This window comes from Corella eumyota, chromosome 7 (genome assembly GCF_963082875.1).
Source record: "Corella eumyota chromosome 7, kaCorEumy4.1, whole genome shotgun sequence".
Taxonomy (NCBI): Eukaryota; Metazoa; Chordata; class Ascidiacea; order Phlebobranchia; family Corellidae; genus Corella; species Corella eumyota.
In genome coordinates this window covers 1,738,050-1,751,045 of record NC_137496.1, presented here as the reverse complement: position 1 = coordinate 1,751,045, position 12,996 = coordinate 1,738,050, and the positions used below count along the sequence as shown (strand labels likewise).

Below are 12,996 nucleotides of genomic sequence, written 5' to 3'. Positions count from 1 at the left end.
AATTAGGTCATAATTTTCGTTTTTTTATAAGGTCATAATTTTTTTTTTTAGGTCATAATTTTCGTTTTTTTTTTTTATATAAGTCATAATTTTCGTTTTTTTATAACACTTGACGCGTTGCATTGCATTTTTAAAATGTAACGTTTTAAAAACAATTGTTAATTTTTCGCACAAAAAACGCGTCATTTTTGATTACTTTAAGGCCGTGTATTTGGGATTACTTTAAGGCCGTGTATTGCCAAAACATGGAAAGTTAATGTTATTAAACGCCTTATAGTAACCTACATTTACGCAGGATTATGTTGATGTGATTAAATTAGTTCGAAACCGGTTTAAAATAGCTTCATTAAAAAAACATTAATATACACAAATGTTTTATTATTGCCTAAACCTTTTTTGTTTGATACGCTATTTCTAATGTATTTGTAAAAAACGATTCGCTAATTTTAAAAAACGAATAACTTTCAGCGAATAGCGACCCGTTATTTCGCTCCCTCGTAGTATAAAAAGCTAAGACTAGGTACTAAATAAAAACTTCGCTTTTTAAATATAAACCAACCAAAAATCATAAGGTATTGGTCATGTATTTAATAGGTAGGTAACTAGACTACTTAGAAAATAAAACACTATAATGTTTGATCCATAATACTTAATTACAAAAATGAAATAACCTAAAAAAAATAAACACCATTAAAAAAATTAATAATCATACAAAATGATGAAAGTAAAAAAGAAATAACAGTGATTCTAAAATAGTACGAAAAGTGCAGCAATAATGAACTAGGAAGCACAGCATAATAAGATAATGAAACAGTGTTCTTCTTTTTGGCTTTAACACTAAGCTATTGAATAAAAGCATGCAATAAAATTATAAAGAACGTAATTTTATCCCAGTTTTAATGAAGGATTGACTAATTCTCTTTTTCTTTGTTGTGATAAAACTCGGTTGCCAGATCTTAATCTATAGTCTGGGTTTGTTCTGGTGATAGTTTCACCTACATTTTAAAAGGAAATTATTTAACCAAACATAAAAACATTTATTAAGTACAAAACAAATACCTATTAACTAAAAAATTAGTTTGCTTCATGAGGTCATGTGTTTTATTCCCCACTGCCTTAATAGTAAAACTTTTAAGTAATGTTTACCTGAAATAAGATTAAATCTGGGAGGCTGTTTTCTGTAGTGAGAAACCCCAGGCCCCCGTTCTTTTCCCAAATCATTATGACATTTATAACTTGAGTGATATGAAAGTTTGTCACCAACATTAACCGACTTTAACATTTGAATTCCATGAACATTGTTGTAGCAGTTTTTGACTTGTTTTCTTCTCATGTCTTTTACCTAGATTAAAGGAAAGTTTAACAGTATTTAACTAATTTTATTTACATTAAACAAAAGCCAGCACCTTTTTTTACCAAATTAAATTTAAAAATAAATAAAACATTTTAATTTAGGAATTTACACAAAAATAATGATTACAACATATAATAAATATCATATAAATTTAAACAGATTTCAATTACAGATTCTCCAGTTTTAGGTGGGAACATAACTTCCATGTTCGTTTTTGGAAACGTTCTATCTCCATCTCCTATTTTCCACTGGGATGTAAACATGGAGGGACAAGTGGGAGGTCTTCTTACCCCATCTAGTGTTCTACTTCCATAAAAATACTAGAAAAAAATAAATTTGGAGTTTTGACTAAAACATTAAAAAAAATTATCAAACATTTAAATGTAGTAATTTAAAGGCTTGTTCATTAAAAAAAACATTGAAAAAACAATTAAACAAACTTAAAGAGCACAACAAAATTGGTATCAAATTACGTTACTTATTGTTTACTGGAATTTAGTACTAAGATTAAAGCGCTTACATATTGATATAAGGTAACATAATCTAGTCTAGGATGATTTCTATGCAATGATAATGTAGTTCTATGCATTGGTCTGGAGCCTCTGTATGGAATTATGTTTGGTTTTCTTGACCTTTCTGTATAAGATTTTTCACTTATCACAGGAATGTGTCTTGAAGATTGTGTTCTTAAAGTTATAGCACTTTTCCCTGACCTCCATGGGCCTTCTGTTACAACATCATTTGGTTTATAAAACTCCATTTCCTTAAAAAAATAAACATTAAATTTTGTTTCATATAAACGTTTAACATACCAACAGAAATCCTTCAAGGCCTGCCTTGCTTGTTTAAAAAATTATGACATTTAATAAAATTAATATTTATATTTTAACATTTCGGTCCCAATTCTACACTTTGAAGTCTAAACAATAAAAACAAACAACGCAACGAAATGACGAAACGTACCTAGAAAAAAAAGATTATATCCTGTTTTCTTGATCATCAGAACAAAACAAAAGTCATGCGATCTATACAAAATACTATTTAATTATTGTAAATGTTATATAGTAAGAAAATTACCTGCTTTAGTGCTTTCTTGACAGTTTATATCGCAGCCTAAAAAAAAAAAACGCAAAACCTTTTAAACTAAAAAAAAGTTTTGTTTACTTCGTTGTCCGGATTTTCAGGGCTACCCTTAAATTGTTACATATTTTTGTAAACAATAAAACAATACTAAACCGTTATTAAAACAAATTCAAATATGTTAAAAAATATATATATTTTTATTAAATAAATTAAATTCAATGCAGTCATATTAAATTTTTTGAAGTTTTAAAAATAAATTGGCAACCTATGCATAAAATTACCACGCGCGCATGTGGTATTTATGCAAGTATAAGTCAGTTACGTCGCCATGTAAAGGTTTAATTAAAGCGTTTTGCTAGCTTATTTTTAGCTAAAAAGCTAAATATAATGGAGAATATTGATATTTTAAAAGTAGAAGATGCTCTATGTCCAATTTGTTTGGATGTATGTATTGAACCAATTACGTTAATTTGCAATCACGAGTTGTGTAAAGAATGTTACGACGAACATTTTGAAAAAGCCGATTTTCGCTGTCCTTTGTGCAAAAAAAGACTCAGCACATGGGCTAGAAAAGCAGCCGCAAGTGGATCTTTGGTTAACGCTAAAAAATGGAAACTAATTCAGGATCAATTTCCGGATTTAGTACAAAAACGAAGATCAGGTGAAGAGTCGTTTGATTTGTTATTGCCTCGCGCAAAAAAACACATTGCCCAACCTGGTGACGTATACAAAGAATATGTGGAGTTAAAATCAGAATGGGATAAAGATCAAAAAGTCTTAAATGATGAACAGGAGGAAGCTTCTTATAAACTAATTCAAGATATTCTTAAAGAAGAAAATTTGGAGAGAGAGCGAAAAGCAAAACTACAAATTGAAAAAGACTTACAACTTGCTAAAATTATGAGTGAAAAGTTAAACGAACCAATATCCCCAGCTACTGCCAATAAAAAGTTACTACGCTCCACAACTAAAAAAAGAAAATTAAAACGCCTTAAAGAAACTCCATCAAAAAAACAAAAAACTTTGGAGAAATATTTTTCTAGTCCGGAATCCACAAAAAATGAGAAGCCTAACAAATCAATTACTCAAAATGATGAAGACATTAAAAGTATTGTTTACTCTGAAAACAGTCCATCTTCCAAGTTAACTAATAGCTCACCAAAACAACAATGTTCCAAAGAAATTTTATGTTCTAGCCAGTTGCATAACATAGAATTGCAGTAATAATGTATTTTGTTTTATTGTTATTAGATATATTGTTTCGTTATTTCCCACTGTTTTGTTTTTCTTGTACATTTAATTTAATTTGTGAATTATTTAACCTTTGTTTTAAAAATTTTAATAACTTAATTGTTTGCAGATTAATTTTCACTAACTTTTTCACCTACATTTGTGTTTATTCATGTTACATTGTTTTCAAATTTACTGTATATATATATATATATATATATTTTTCCTTAAAATGTTTTTTGTTAAAGTGTTCTTATTTTGATTTATATATTTTCTATAGGAAGATTGTCAATAATAATCATGGTAACAAAAAGAAATAGTAATAGAAAAAGGAAGCCAAAAAACGAGAAAACCGAAGTGGTTCAAGAAACCAAAACAAATGAAGTGAATGAAAATCAAGTTGCAAGTGATAAAAATGAAGTGAAAGAAGATCGGCCAGCTGAAGAAGCAGATCAGGAGGCATCCGATGAAGAAGTTGTTGCTGATGAAGTGTTTGAAGATTGTCCAATTGCACATGATCAAGTATTATAAAATTTTTAAAAGTTTTTCTATTTCATCAATTTAGATTTTAGATTTACATAATATCACGTTTTACATAGTAAACTTTATTTTTTAAACATAAGGCATATTTTAACAGTTAAGGCCATACTTATAAGTTATATCTTTTATAGATAAAAGCTGCTGTCGATGCCCTTCTAGCTGTTCTTGAAAAAAAGGGAGCTTTAAAAAAAGAAATTTTATTTCGAACAAATAAAATTCACATACAAATTACCACACAAAGAATTCCTAACAAAAAGAAAAAAACAGTTTTGATGTAAGTATTGTTTTAGCATGTTTTAATAAATCTTTTTTAATTATGTTAAATCATTTAATGAACTACACTTTAGTGTTAATGAATTTTGGTTACAATTGAACTGTGATTAATATTCTCCAGACCATTGCCCCATCCTATATATTCAACCTCATCAGAAGTTTGTGTTTTCACAAAAAATATCGACAAATTAGACAGTGAAAAATCCTTAGAATATTTTGAGGATGTTTTTAGAAATCGAGTTGGATTTGTACCAAAGGTAAATTAATTTTTATATTTAACCTAATGTTTTATATGTTATATTTCTTTTAATGTATGCTTTCTCTTAGATTATCCCTTATAGGTCGTTGGTTAAGGATTACAAAGCTTACTTTCAGAAAAAGCGACTTTGTAACAGTTTCGACATATTTTTTGGTGATAAAAGAATTATGCGACTATTGCCCTCAAATACTGGAACCTGCTTTTACGTAAAGAACAAGTAAGATTGCAAATACTTTCTGTCTTGGTACACATGACAATTAAGGTTAACTTTTTATGTGTCTTAATCCTTATTGCAGAGAACCAATTCAGATTGACTTTGAAAGAAATTTAAAAAAAGACTTTTTAGGAAAGCTGAGTAGCACAAGGTGGAAAATGTCAGGTACTTCTTTTCCTTAATAAAGTTACAATGGTATAAAAGTTTAACTGCAATAATGACTTGTTCAATTTTTAGGCCGTGGCAATTGTAGCAGTTTTCCCATTGGTCACACTGGGTTAACTCCGGAACAGATAACAGAAAACGTAGAAGCTTGCTTAAAACAAGTTCCCAAACAAATGATAAGAGTAAAAAACATAAATTTCTTTCTTATATAGTATGTATGTTAACATATATTTTAAAGGTTTTATTTGTTACAAGGGTTGGGACAATGTTAGATTAATTCAAATCACGACTGCCAATGCACTTGCTCTTCCACTTTACAAATGTGAGAAGATGTCAAATAGTGTGGATGTTAAGGATCAGGAGGAAGTGGATTACATCAGAGAGCTAAGAAAGAGAAAGCATCCAGATGATGTAAGATTTTTAATTTTATTATCTTGAACTTGATAGTACAAAAGTTTGCTTAGAAATTTAAAAAGGGGCTCCAAGTAGGGCACTATAAATACTCTGAACTTCTACTGAGCCACCAACTAATTGACATATTAATTATCAGGCAATATGATCTATAATATCCCAAACAACGAATGTCAACTTTCGACTTGGTTGGAGTAACAAATGTTGCTCTTTGTTTGGGTCATGAAACATTTTACTTAAGATAAATAAATAAACAAATATATTACTACTAACTTGTAAGGAAAACTATGCAGCATAAATCACAAGCAAATACATATCAATTTCCCTGTAATTATACCTAAATATTTTCTATCAAGGAATGGTTAATAACCAAAGTTCGACAAAAAAAAAAAAGAAGACCAGAATATGGTGATGTAAAAACACAAGTTGCGGCAGAATAAACTTTTTTACTTCGTAAAACTTCGTGATTTATGTGAATAAAGTGAATGGAATTAAAGGGGCAGACTGTTGTTTATTTGTGCTTATTATTATTTTAACATTCTGGCTGTTGAAATACGGAAAAAACACACACATTTAGATGTTTTAAATATAGCAGCAAAACACTGATAACCACTAACAACATGTATATGAAACTAACTATATTTTACAAGACACCTGAAATGTTATATTGCACAAACATTATCTCTTAAGGGCAAGTTGGACTCCTTGCTGTTCTTGAATTTGTATCTTTATTTCATCATTCCAAATCAAATTTAAAACTGCCGTAGGAACCTAAAAATAACATTTTTTGGTAAGGACGGGAGAGCTAAAAACATGATCTACAATTAGTTTGTTTAATGTACCAAGTTTGCTTCTTGTAAAGTCATTTCTTCTTTGTCAATAGTTTCTCTAAGTGCAGTTTCAAGTGTAAATATCGCCCATTCAACATTCAAGTTATCGCGAACAAATTGTATCAAATCTTGGACAGTATTGGTTGCCATAAAAGTTCCTTGAAAACAAATTTTTAGAAGTGTAAAAGTCCTATTCGTTTTTATGTACTTAAATTACCAAAGCACAAATACCAGAACAAAGTTTGTGATAGTAAATTACGCTAGCCTAATTACTAATATACAAAAATTAAAAAGACAACTAGAATAATAACAACTTACATTGGCAGTGAAATAAGCCTTTTAGTATCAGTAAAAAATATGCTATTGTGTACCTTGTAAAATACAACCTTCAGGAAATTTAACTCGAATAATTGTAAAAAGAAATTTCTTCTTTTGTGTCTTGCCTTCTCTCATTGCTTTCGTTCGAAGTTGTTGACTTAGCTCAACTTCTTCAGATCTTAAATTTAAACAAAAATAATAAGAAATCTATTTACTTATTGTTGTATTGTCTACCTTTCATCAGCTAATTGCTTTACTTCTTGCGATGATAACTCAAAAAAATCATCGGATACTTTAACTTTGGCAATACTATCTGACAATTCTAATATCTAAAAAAGTGTAAAAGAAGTTAAATTAAAGTACTAGAAATAATTTTATATAAACACATTACTTATATAATCTAACCTTTATAACTTTTGGTTTAAAGTAATAATATTACCTGGGTATCTCGATATAGAGTTGGTTTAATTGCTTCTGTTGTATCCAAGGTTATCTTTGCCTCTTCTAACATATTTACATCAACATTTGTCATGACAAAAATCATCTCTAAAATATTTATGTTAGTGTTTCAAATGTGGGTACTAAATTTTCAACAAATTCTATTTTAATATTGTAATTATCTGTTGTAAGGCCGCCTTTGGAAATAGAACCCGGAACCTTAAGTAGTGAATCCAAGTGTTCTAACCACTACACCCTGTTGCCAATCATTTACCCAATTTCAAGGATGATATTACACTTACCAGCACCCTCCATCATTCTTTTAAATCCAATTGCTCCAAGGAATTCTTCACAACCTTCTACAACTGCAACTCTGTCACTAAAAACTTTATTATTCCTCCTGATTCTTAAATATTTTTCCTCATCGGGATGTGTAATCACATTGTCTACATACCTAAAGTAAATTAATTAATAGTCAAAGATAATTAAATATTTTCAATTGAATAAAATGATATAAATATACTTTAAAATATTCGTTATTGTAGCTTATGTAAAATACAAGACAAGAAATTATAAGGTTTATTAATGTACTTGTGTAATGTACGAACAGCAATATCTATTTTTTCTTTGTTTTTATTTAAAGTCCTGATCATTAAACAGGAAGCTTGTACTCCATCTGATGATAGTTGCTGTACAATAATACCCTCATTATTAATTCTTAATTACTTACAACATTTAATTGGCTATTTCAACATTTTAATTGTGATATTTGGTTATTGTATAGCTTGATTGATTCAATATTATCAGAATAACGAACCATTATAAGGTTTTCATGTATGTGTTTGATATAATCAGATTTTTGAATAATTTCTTTTCCAAAAGGAGAATGAAACTTTAGACTGCTTTCTGCTTGGCTTTCAACTATAGTAAACAACAAAATAAATAAAAATTGTGTGTAAACAAAATGTAACTAAATAAAATAATAATTTTAACCTTTTTTAATTGTAGCTTTACTGGATGTAGCTTCTTCCTCCTAAACATATAAAAGAATAAAACTTAGAGAATATTTACCGACATACAAATCATATAAACTCTGCTAAGCCTTACACCTAATCAGCAGCTTATAATCTCTAGCAATTATATTCTAAAATATCCCAAACTGGCAAAGTCAACTCAAGACTGAGTCAGGGTGACTGATGTAACTTTATGTTTAGGCTGTGAAGTCGACCTTTTCACATCAAGGATAAATAAATATAAAAAAAACAACTGTGTTGTTAATTAAAAGCTAAACAATGTATATACCTCTGTTTTTTTGTTTCGAATAACTTTTGGTACGACAGTTTTCGTCTGTTTTGCTTGCTGATCGTGCCGAGCCATTGCTGCAGAAGCAGCTTGTACTTGAGAGGCTGTCATTGGTTTGCTGCGGACATTTCCACTAGACTGTGCATTGCTTGACGATTGATACGTTCTAGAAATGTCAAAACATAATTGAGTCACATATTTGAAATATTTAAATAGTATTAGATCGTTTTATCAACAGCACTTTTTTTAGATATATCTTTATTCGATGTAGGAAGGTCGACTTTACGACCTAAACATAGAGTAACATCAGTAACCCCGACATAGTCTCAAGTTACCTCTAGCAGTTTTGGATTTCATATAGATTATAATTGCCCGATAACTATGCTGCCGATTAAGTGCTGGCTCAGCAGGGGTCATACCGTTTATAACGTCCAACTCAAGGACGCTAGAGCATGAGAGCAGTGGGGATGAAACCCTTGATCTAATGTAGTGTAGCAATTGTTCTAACTTTGGTAAAACACAAACAGTTTACATTTATTGACAAAGCTATAACAATTTTTTTTATAATTTGTGTATTTCACCTCGTGTCGTCGGTTAATTTATGTCCTTCCCCAGCTTTTGCAAACTTCACGTCTGTTTTTAATCCTTTAAAAAACTTCTTCATAATTGTTTAGCACTACTGATGCTTCAAACAAGTTAAGAATAAGAGGCTTTAGTTCAATTTTACTGCATAACCGAAAGCCCAACCCACGTAAAACTGTTAAAACAGATGTTTTACGTGCTCCTCGTGACGTAAACAATAACAAAACAAAGTTGAAGGTCACGTGATGGTAAGCGTCAATGCAAAAACCGCGAAAATTTCTACAATGTAAATTTATTTTTACAGTTTTTTGTGTAGGCTAAAGTTTGGTTAAATTAATTAAAACTACACCGTGTTTGCTCAAGATAGATTTACTAAAATCTTGTATAGCGCCATCTTGAAAAACAGCTACATTTATTAAGCTTAGGTTGCTGTGAAATAGAGAAAACAATCTGTTTGGTTTAACTTGCAGCGCAGCTACTAGAAATTTCTCTGCAACATTGTCTAATAGTGGGCCATGTGTATTTTAAAGGTATTGTATTTAGGAAACCTCTTTATTACTAAATCATAAACAGTTTGAACATATATTAAACAAAAATGGCAGCAAACCGACGAACTGTTTAACGTAAGTTGTAAAAAGCGTATATCTTTTAAAAGCGTATACACTGTTTGCCTGTTTACTGTCTGTAAAAGAATTTTAAGTTAAATATTTTTTTGAAATTAATTTAAAACACCAGAGCAAATATTTTTATTATAAATTTTACCCCAACCTTGTTATTAGAAAGTTAAAATAATGTTTAATTAACAAAATTAGTTTAAATCGGTAATTAATTAGAAATAATGAGTTTCTTTTAAATGTTCTTAAAACTTAACAATTGAAGTTTATTTAAACATACATTAATATTTTATTGTTAATAGTGTTTAGGTTGTTGTAAATATTGTATCATTAATGTGTAAATAATTCATTTAACATCATGCCAGTAAAATTTCGTGGCACAAGTGAATATAATTCCACCTACAAGTGGTCACCTTCATACCGGTCAGCAGAGTTCCAACCTACTGTGCAACAATCTCAACCAGATGCTGGGTTAAGATCTGATGAGATGAATTTGCTTCTGGAACCTTCTTTTTCCAAGAAAAAACAAGTCCCGCATAGGCGACCAGAGTTGCAGAATTGTTTAGTATGGTGGGAAGATGAATTTGTCCCAATCGTGGAAAAGAAGAATGTAAACAATAAAAATAAAACCTATGTTGTTAAATCAAAACCAGTTGGTGTAAAGACAAGGGAAGAAGAACAGAATCAAAGAATTGAAAACTTGAAAAAAAGTTTATCAAAGACCTACAACAAATTTGAAAGAAAAGAAAAAAGTCCTGCTCAAAGTCCTGTTGAGCCTCAAAAGTTGGTAATCAAATCACCAAAAGAGAGAAAGTTTGTTAACAACATGGAGAAGAGAGTTGTTAAATCACCAACTAAAACAAGGAAATTATCTCCAAGCAAGCATGATAAAAATACCAAGCGCACAAATGGAGTTACTAAACCAGTGAAATTAACCGATTATTCATCAGACTTAAAATCTGATAGCCACCCAGAAATTCAAAAATCAACAGCACCTAAAGCAAATCACATTCCTTTAAAATTTCGATCAAATCTCCCTATTCGATCTGCACATATGAGTGAATACCAGCGAACCTACAAACCCCCAACACGCTTTGTACCATCAGCTCCTTATATATCAGCTGCAGATGTTGTTTATCATTCCTCCGCTGCTATACCTCCACACAAGAGTCCCAAAATGCAGTTGCGCACTGAGTATGAATCAAATTACGAACCCAAATCTCCACTTCGTAAATCTTTGCCGGTCTATACATCGCCTGCTTCACCATCACTAAAGATGAAAGTTAAAAATCTTCCAACTTCTCCCATTCCACAAGCACAACAGAAGTCACCTATGAAACGATCCAGGTCGATGTACGCATCACAATACAAGAATAGGGAATTTCCTGTAGAGACTGTAACACAGTTAAAAGGAGATGCTGAGCACAACAAGCAAAACCGAGACATGTCCAATTTTGACAGGGAGCATATGAGTCAAATAAACTCGCCAAAGAACAAATACTGGGATGTCTCTTCTACTGATGATAGCAATTTTGCTGGCAATGAACAACATAAAGAAAATGATGTTGAAGAGATTGAGGTTGATGAGAAACAACGTGATAGAAGTGCTGTTACCAAGGCAACAAGTGTTGAAAGTATCAAAGGATCAGATTTTGATCGATGCTCTGTAGAATCTGATGAAGCGATGGAAAAAGATTCATTGGACGTTCAAATTGATTGGAAAAAGAAAAATGTTCAGGATATCGAGGATCTGAGACCAGTGGCTCGAAAACTGGCCTGGGGTGAAGAATCTGTTGAAAATGATGCGGATGATGATGCAACATCCACCGTGACTCTTACAAATGAAGAAAATGATGTCAATAATGTTCTAGAAGGAAGACTTCCAACACCACAGCTTAAAAATCTTGGAGGAGGTCTTCGTTCGCACCATGATCTTACAACACCTTGCAAGGGTGGTGCATTATTAACCTCACCTCCTCAAAAGTCTCAATCCAGTTCCCGTACTTCATCATTATCCCGATGCTCAACAGCCACTCTTGTCGATTCATTAGACTTACCACAACGACCAAAACCTGTTGTGATGAACAAAACAAAAAGCGCAGAACCTCAACCCAGAAAGATGCAAGAAACTTTTTTGAAGACGACTCCTCAGATTTTGCCTTCAAAAAAAGCATCGCTACCACGAAGAATGGTTAAGTCACCAAGAGCTCCTATACAAGGTACTTTAAGAAACCAAGAGTTTCAGCATTGTGGTAGAAATGAAAGGCCTTTAAGTTGTAGCAATGTGGATAATCTGTCTATGCTGTCGGCTCGTTCCGCTGCATCAGCAAAAGACCTTCTTCAAAGATCGTTGTCAAGAAGTGCTTTTTGGTCCCAAAAGTAGATCAGGTTAAAGTGATGTTTTTTTTTGTTTAAAGAAAACATTTTAAAATAAATAAAAAATATAGTTTTTTGTAGTATTTCTTATACTTTGTACTTCTTATATTCTGTTGTTTAAGATAAAACTAAACTGGCTTGGTGGTTTTAGAATTTTATAGTAGAAATCCATATTTATATGTGATGTAATAAATAGTTGCCTGTTACAGTTGTAAGTTGATAATATACTGTATTTGTTTTAATGTTTTTATTAGGTTTTGTAATTTTTTTTTAAAAGTACTTTGCACCAGATATAATTTTTAAGTTTATGTTAAAAGTCTTTTTAAAATTGTGATGTTTTATAGCATAATTTGAGATATTTGAATTTTATGTTGATTTTAGTCATTTAAGCAAGCTTTTATTTTAGTTTAAACTGTATATCGTACTAACATTGTATCAGAATGGTTTTATGTTTTTTAAATTACTGAATCAGGACCAATTATAAGCAAAATTATTGTGAGTGTTGTGATTTATCATTAGATTTATTTTTTTATTTTATTAGGTTTCTCAAAATTTAGGTGTTTATAAGTGTAAGGGGAAAATTGTTGGAAAAGTCTAAAAAACCGAAATAAAATGGCAGAAGATTCAGGATCTGGTGAGGGCACCCCTTCTCGTCCAAGTACATCAGTTACAACAGATGAAAAAAAGAAACGTTTATTCTTTAAAGAGATTCGGTGTATGATGTATGGGTTCGGGGATGATCATAATCCGTATACAGAATCAGTTGAACTATTAGAGGAACTTGTGATTGAGTTTATCACTGATTTAACTCACAAGGCCTCACAAGTTGGAAGACCTGGCAGAGTCCAGGTAGAAGATATTGTTTATTTAATACAAAAAGATCCCCAGAAATATTCAAGAGTAAAGGATTTGCTGACGATGAACGAAGAACTTAAAAAAGCAAGGAGAGCATTTGACGAAGCAAAATTTTAACAAAAACATTATTTAACTTTAAATAACTGTCTATA

At 30.8% G+C, this 12,996-nt stretch overlaps 6 protein-coding genes across 7 annotated transcripts; 4 read left to right on the top strand and 2 right to left on the bottom strand.

Moving 5' to 3' along the window:
- Window positions 1-568: 568 nt before the first annotated feature.
- LOC145759847 (uncharacterized) lies at window positions 569-2,498 on the bottom strand. 2 transcript variants are annotated; one of them, XM_082573699.1, is made up of 5 exons: window positions 2,432-2,498; window positions 1,875-2,117; window positions 1,525-1,674; window positions 1,147-1,342; window positions 569-995 (listed from the first exon to the last, which is right to left on the bottom strand). In XM_082573699.1, exons 2-5 carry the CDS (start codon window positions 2,112-2,114, stop codon window positions 886-888), a joined length of 696 nt encoding a protein of 231 aa, XP_082429825.1. In that variant the 5' UTR covers window positions 2,115-2,117; window positions 2,432-2,498; the 3' UTR covers window positions 569-885. The 2 variants fall into 2 exon arrangements, with proteins under 2 accessions (XP_082429825.1, XP_082429826.1); XM_082573700.1 differs by having other exon boundaries at window positions 2,318-2,457.
- Window positions 2,499-2,756: 258 nt separating this feature from the next.
- Window positions 2,757-3,826, top strand: LOC145758900 (E3 ubiquitin-protein ligase rnf168-like). The gene has a single exon (XM_082572592.1). The coding sequence runs from the start codon at window positions 2,825-2,827 to the stop codon at window positions 3,659-3,661; it is 837 nt and encodes a 278-aa protein (XP_082428718.1). The 5' UTR covers window positions 2,757-2,824; the 3' UTR covers window positions 3,662-3,826.
- Window positions 3,827-3,951: 125 nt separating this feature from the next.
- On the top strand, window positions 3,952-6,515 carry LOC145758899 (ribosomal L1 domain-containing protein 1-like). Its single transcript, XM_082572591.1, has 8 exons — window positions 3,952-4,189; window positions 4,339-4,481; window positions 4,602-4,737; window positions 4,808-4,956; window positions 5,036-5,118; window positions 5,191-5,300; window positions 5,374-5,529; window positions 5,886-6,515. Exons 1-8 carry the CDS (start codon window positions 3,968-3,970, stop codon window positions 5,967-5,969), a joined length of 1,083 nt encoding a protein of 360 aa, XP_082428717.1. The 5' UTR covers window positions 3,952-3,967; the 3' UTR covers window positions 5,970-6,515.
- Window positions 5,082-9,199, bottom strand: LOC145758897 (UBX domain-containing protein 6-like). The gene is made up of 11 exons (XM_082572590.1): window positions 8,999-9,199; window positions 8,418-8,583; window positions 8,109-8,148; window positions 7,933-8,036; window positions 7,707-7,804; window positions 7,418-7,569; window positions 7,117-7,223; window positions 6,912-7,006; window positions 6,731-6,855; window positions 6,372-6,517; window positions 5,082-6,300 (listed from the first exon to the last, which is right to left on the bottom strand). Exons 1-11 carry the CDS (start codon window positions 9,079-9,081, stop codon window positions 6,208-6,210), a joined length of 1,209 nt encoding a protein of 402 aa, XP_082428716.1. The 5' UTR covers window positions 9,082-9,199; the 3' UTR covers window positions 5,082-6,207.
- A 723-nt stretch (window positions 9,200-9,922) lies between these two features.
- Window positions 9,923-12,636, top strand: LOC145758979 (nuclear protein MDM1-like). Its single transcript, XM_082572690.1, has 2 exons — window positions 9,923-12,001; window positions 12,531-12,636. The coding sequence occupies exon 1, from the start codon at window positions 9,972-9,974 to the stop codon at window positions 11,994-11,996; it is 2,025 nt and encodes a 674-aa protein (XP_082428816.1). The 5' UTR covers window positions 9,923-9,971; the 3' UTR covers window positions 11,997-12,001; window positions 12,531-12,636.
- On the top strand, window positions 12,602-12,961 carry LOC145759591 (transcription initiation factor TFIID subunit 13-like). Its single transcript, XM_082573440.1, has one exon. The coding sequence runs from the start codon at window positions 12,602-12,604 to the stop codon at window positions 12,959-12,961; it is 360 nt and encodes a 119-aa protein (XP_082429566.1).
- The last annotated feature ends 35 nt before the right edge of the window (window positions 12,962-12,996 follow it).

What these genes read in the sequence shown, in the direction of transcription:
- LOC145759847 (XM_082573699.1), bottom strand. Translation starts at nt 2,114, where the DNA reads ATGGAGTTTTATAAACCAAATGATGTTGTAACAGAAGGCCCATGGAGG. An exon ending in ATGTTACCTTATATCAATAT is followed by an intron (nt 1,675 to 1,874) that starts GTAAGCGCTTTA and finishes ATTTTTTTCTAG; the next exon opens with TATTTTTATGGAAGTAGAAC. An exon ending in CAGATTTAATCTTATTTCAG is followed by an intron (nt 996 to 1,146) that starts GTAAACATTACT and finishes TTTAAAATGTAG; the next exon opens with GTGAAACTATCACCAGAACA.
- LOC145758900 (XM_082572592.1), top strand. Translation starts at nt 2,825, where the DNA reads ATGGAGAATATTGATATTTTAAAAGTAGAAGATGCTCTATGTCCAATT.
- LOC145758899 (XM_082572591.1), top strand. Translation starts at nt 3,968, where the DNA reads ATGGTAACAAAAAGAAATAGTAATAGAAAAAGGAAGCCAAAAAACGAG. An exon ending in GAGTTGGATTTGTACCAAAG is followed by an intron (nt 4,738 to 4,807) that starts GTAAATTAATTT and finishes GCTTTCTCTTAG; the next exon opens with ATTATCCCTTATAGGTCGTT. An exon ending in CACAAGGTGGAAAATGTCAG is followed by an intron (nt 5,119 to 5,190) that starts GTACTTCTTTTC and finishes TTCAATTTTTAG; the next exon opens with GCCGTGGCAATTGTAGCAGT.
- LOC145758897 (XM_082572590.1), bottom strand. Translation starts at nt 9,081, where the DNA reads ATGAAGAAGTTTTTTAAAGGATTAAAAACAGACGTGAAGTTTGCAAAA. An exon ending in TAAAGCTACAATTAAAAAAG is followed by an intron (nt 8,037 to 8,108) that starts GTTAAAATTATT and finishes TGTTTACTATAG; the next exon opens with TTGAAAGCCAAGCAGAAAGC. An exon ending in TACATGAAAACCTTATAATG is followed by an intron (nt 7,805 to 7,932) that starts GTTCGTTATTCT and finishes ATTATTGTACAG; the next exon opens with CAACTATCATCAGATGGAGT.
- LOC145758979 (XM_082572690.1), top strand. Translation starts at nt 9,972, where the DNA reads ATGCCAGTAAAATTTCGTGGCACAAGTGAATATAATTCCACCTACAAG.
- LOC145759591 (XM_082573440.1), top strand. Translation starts at nt 12,602, where the DNA reads ATGGCAGAAGATTCAGGATCTGGTGAGGGCACCCCTTCTCGTCCAAGT.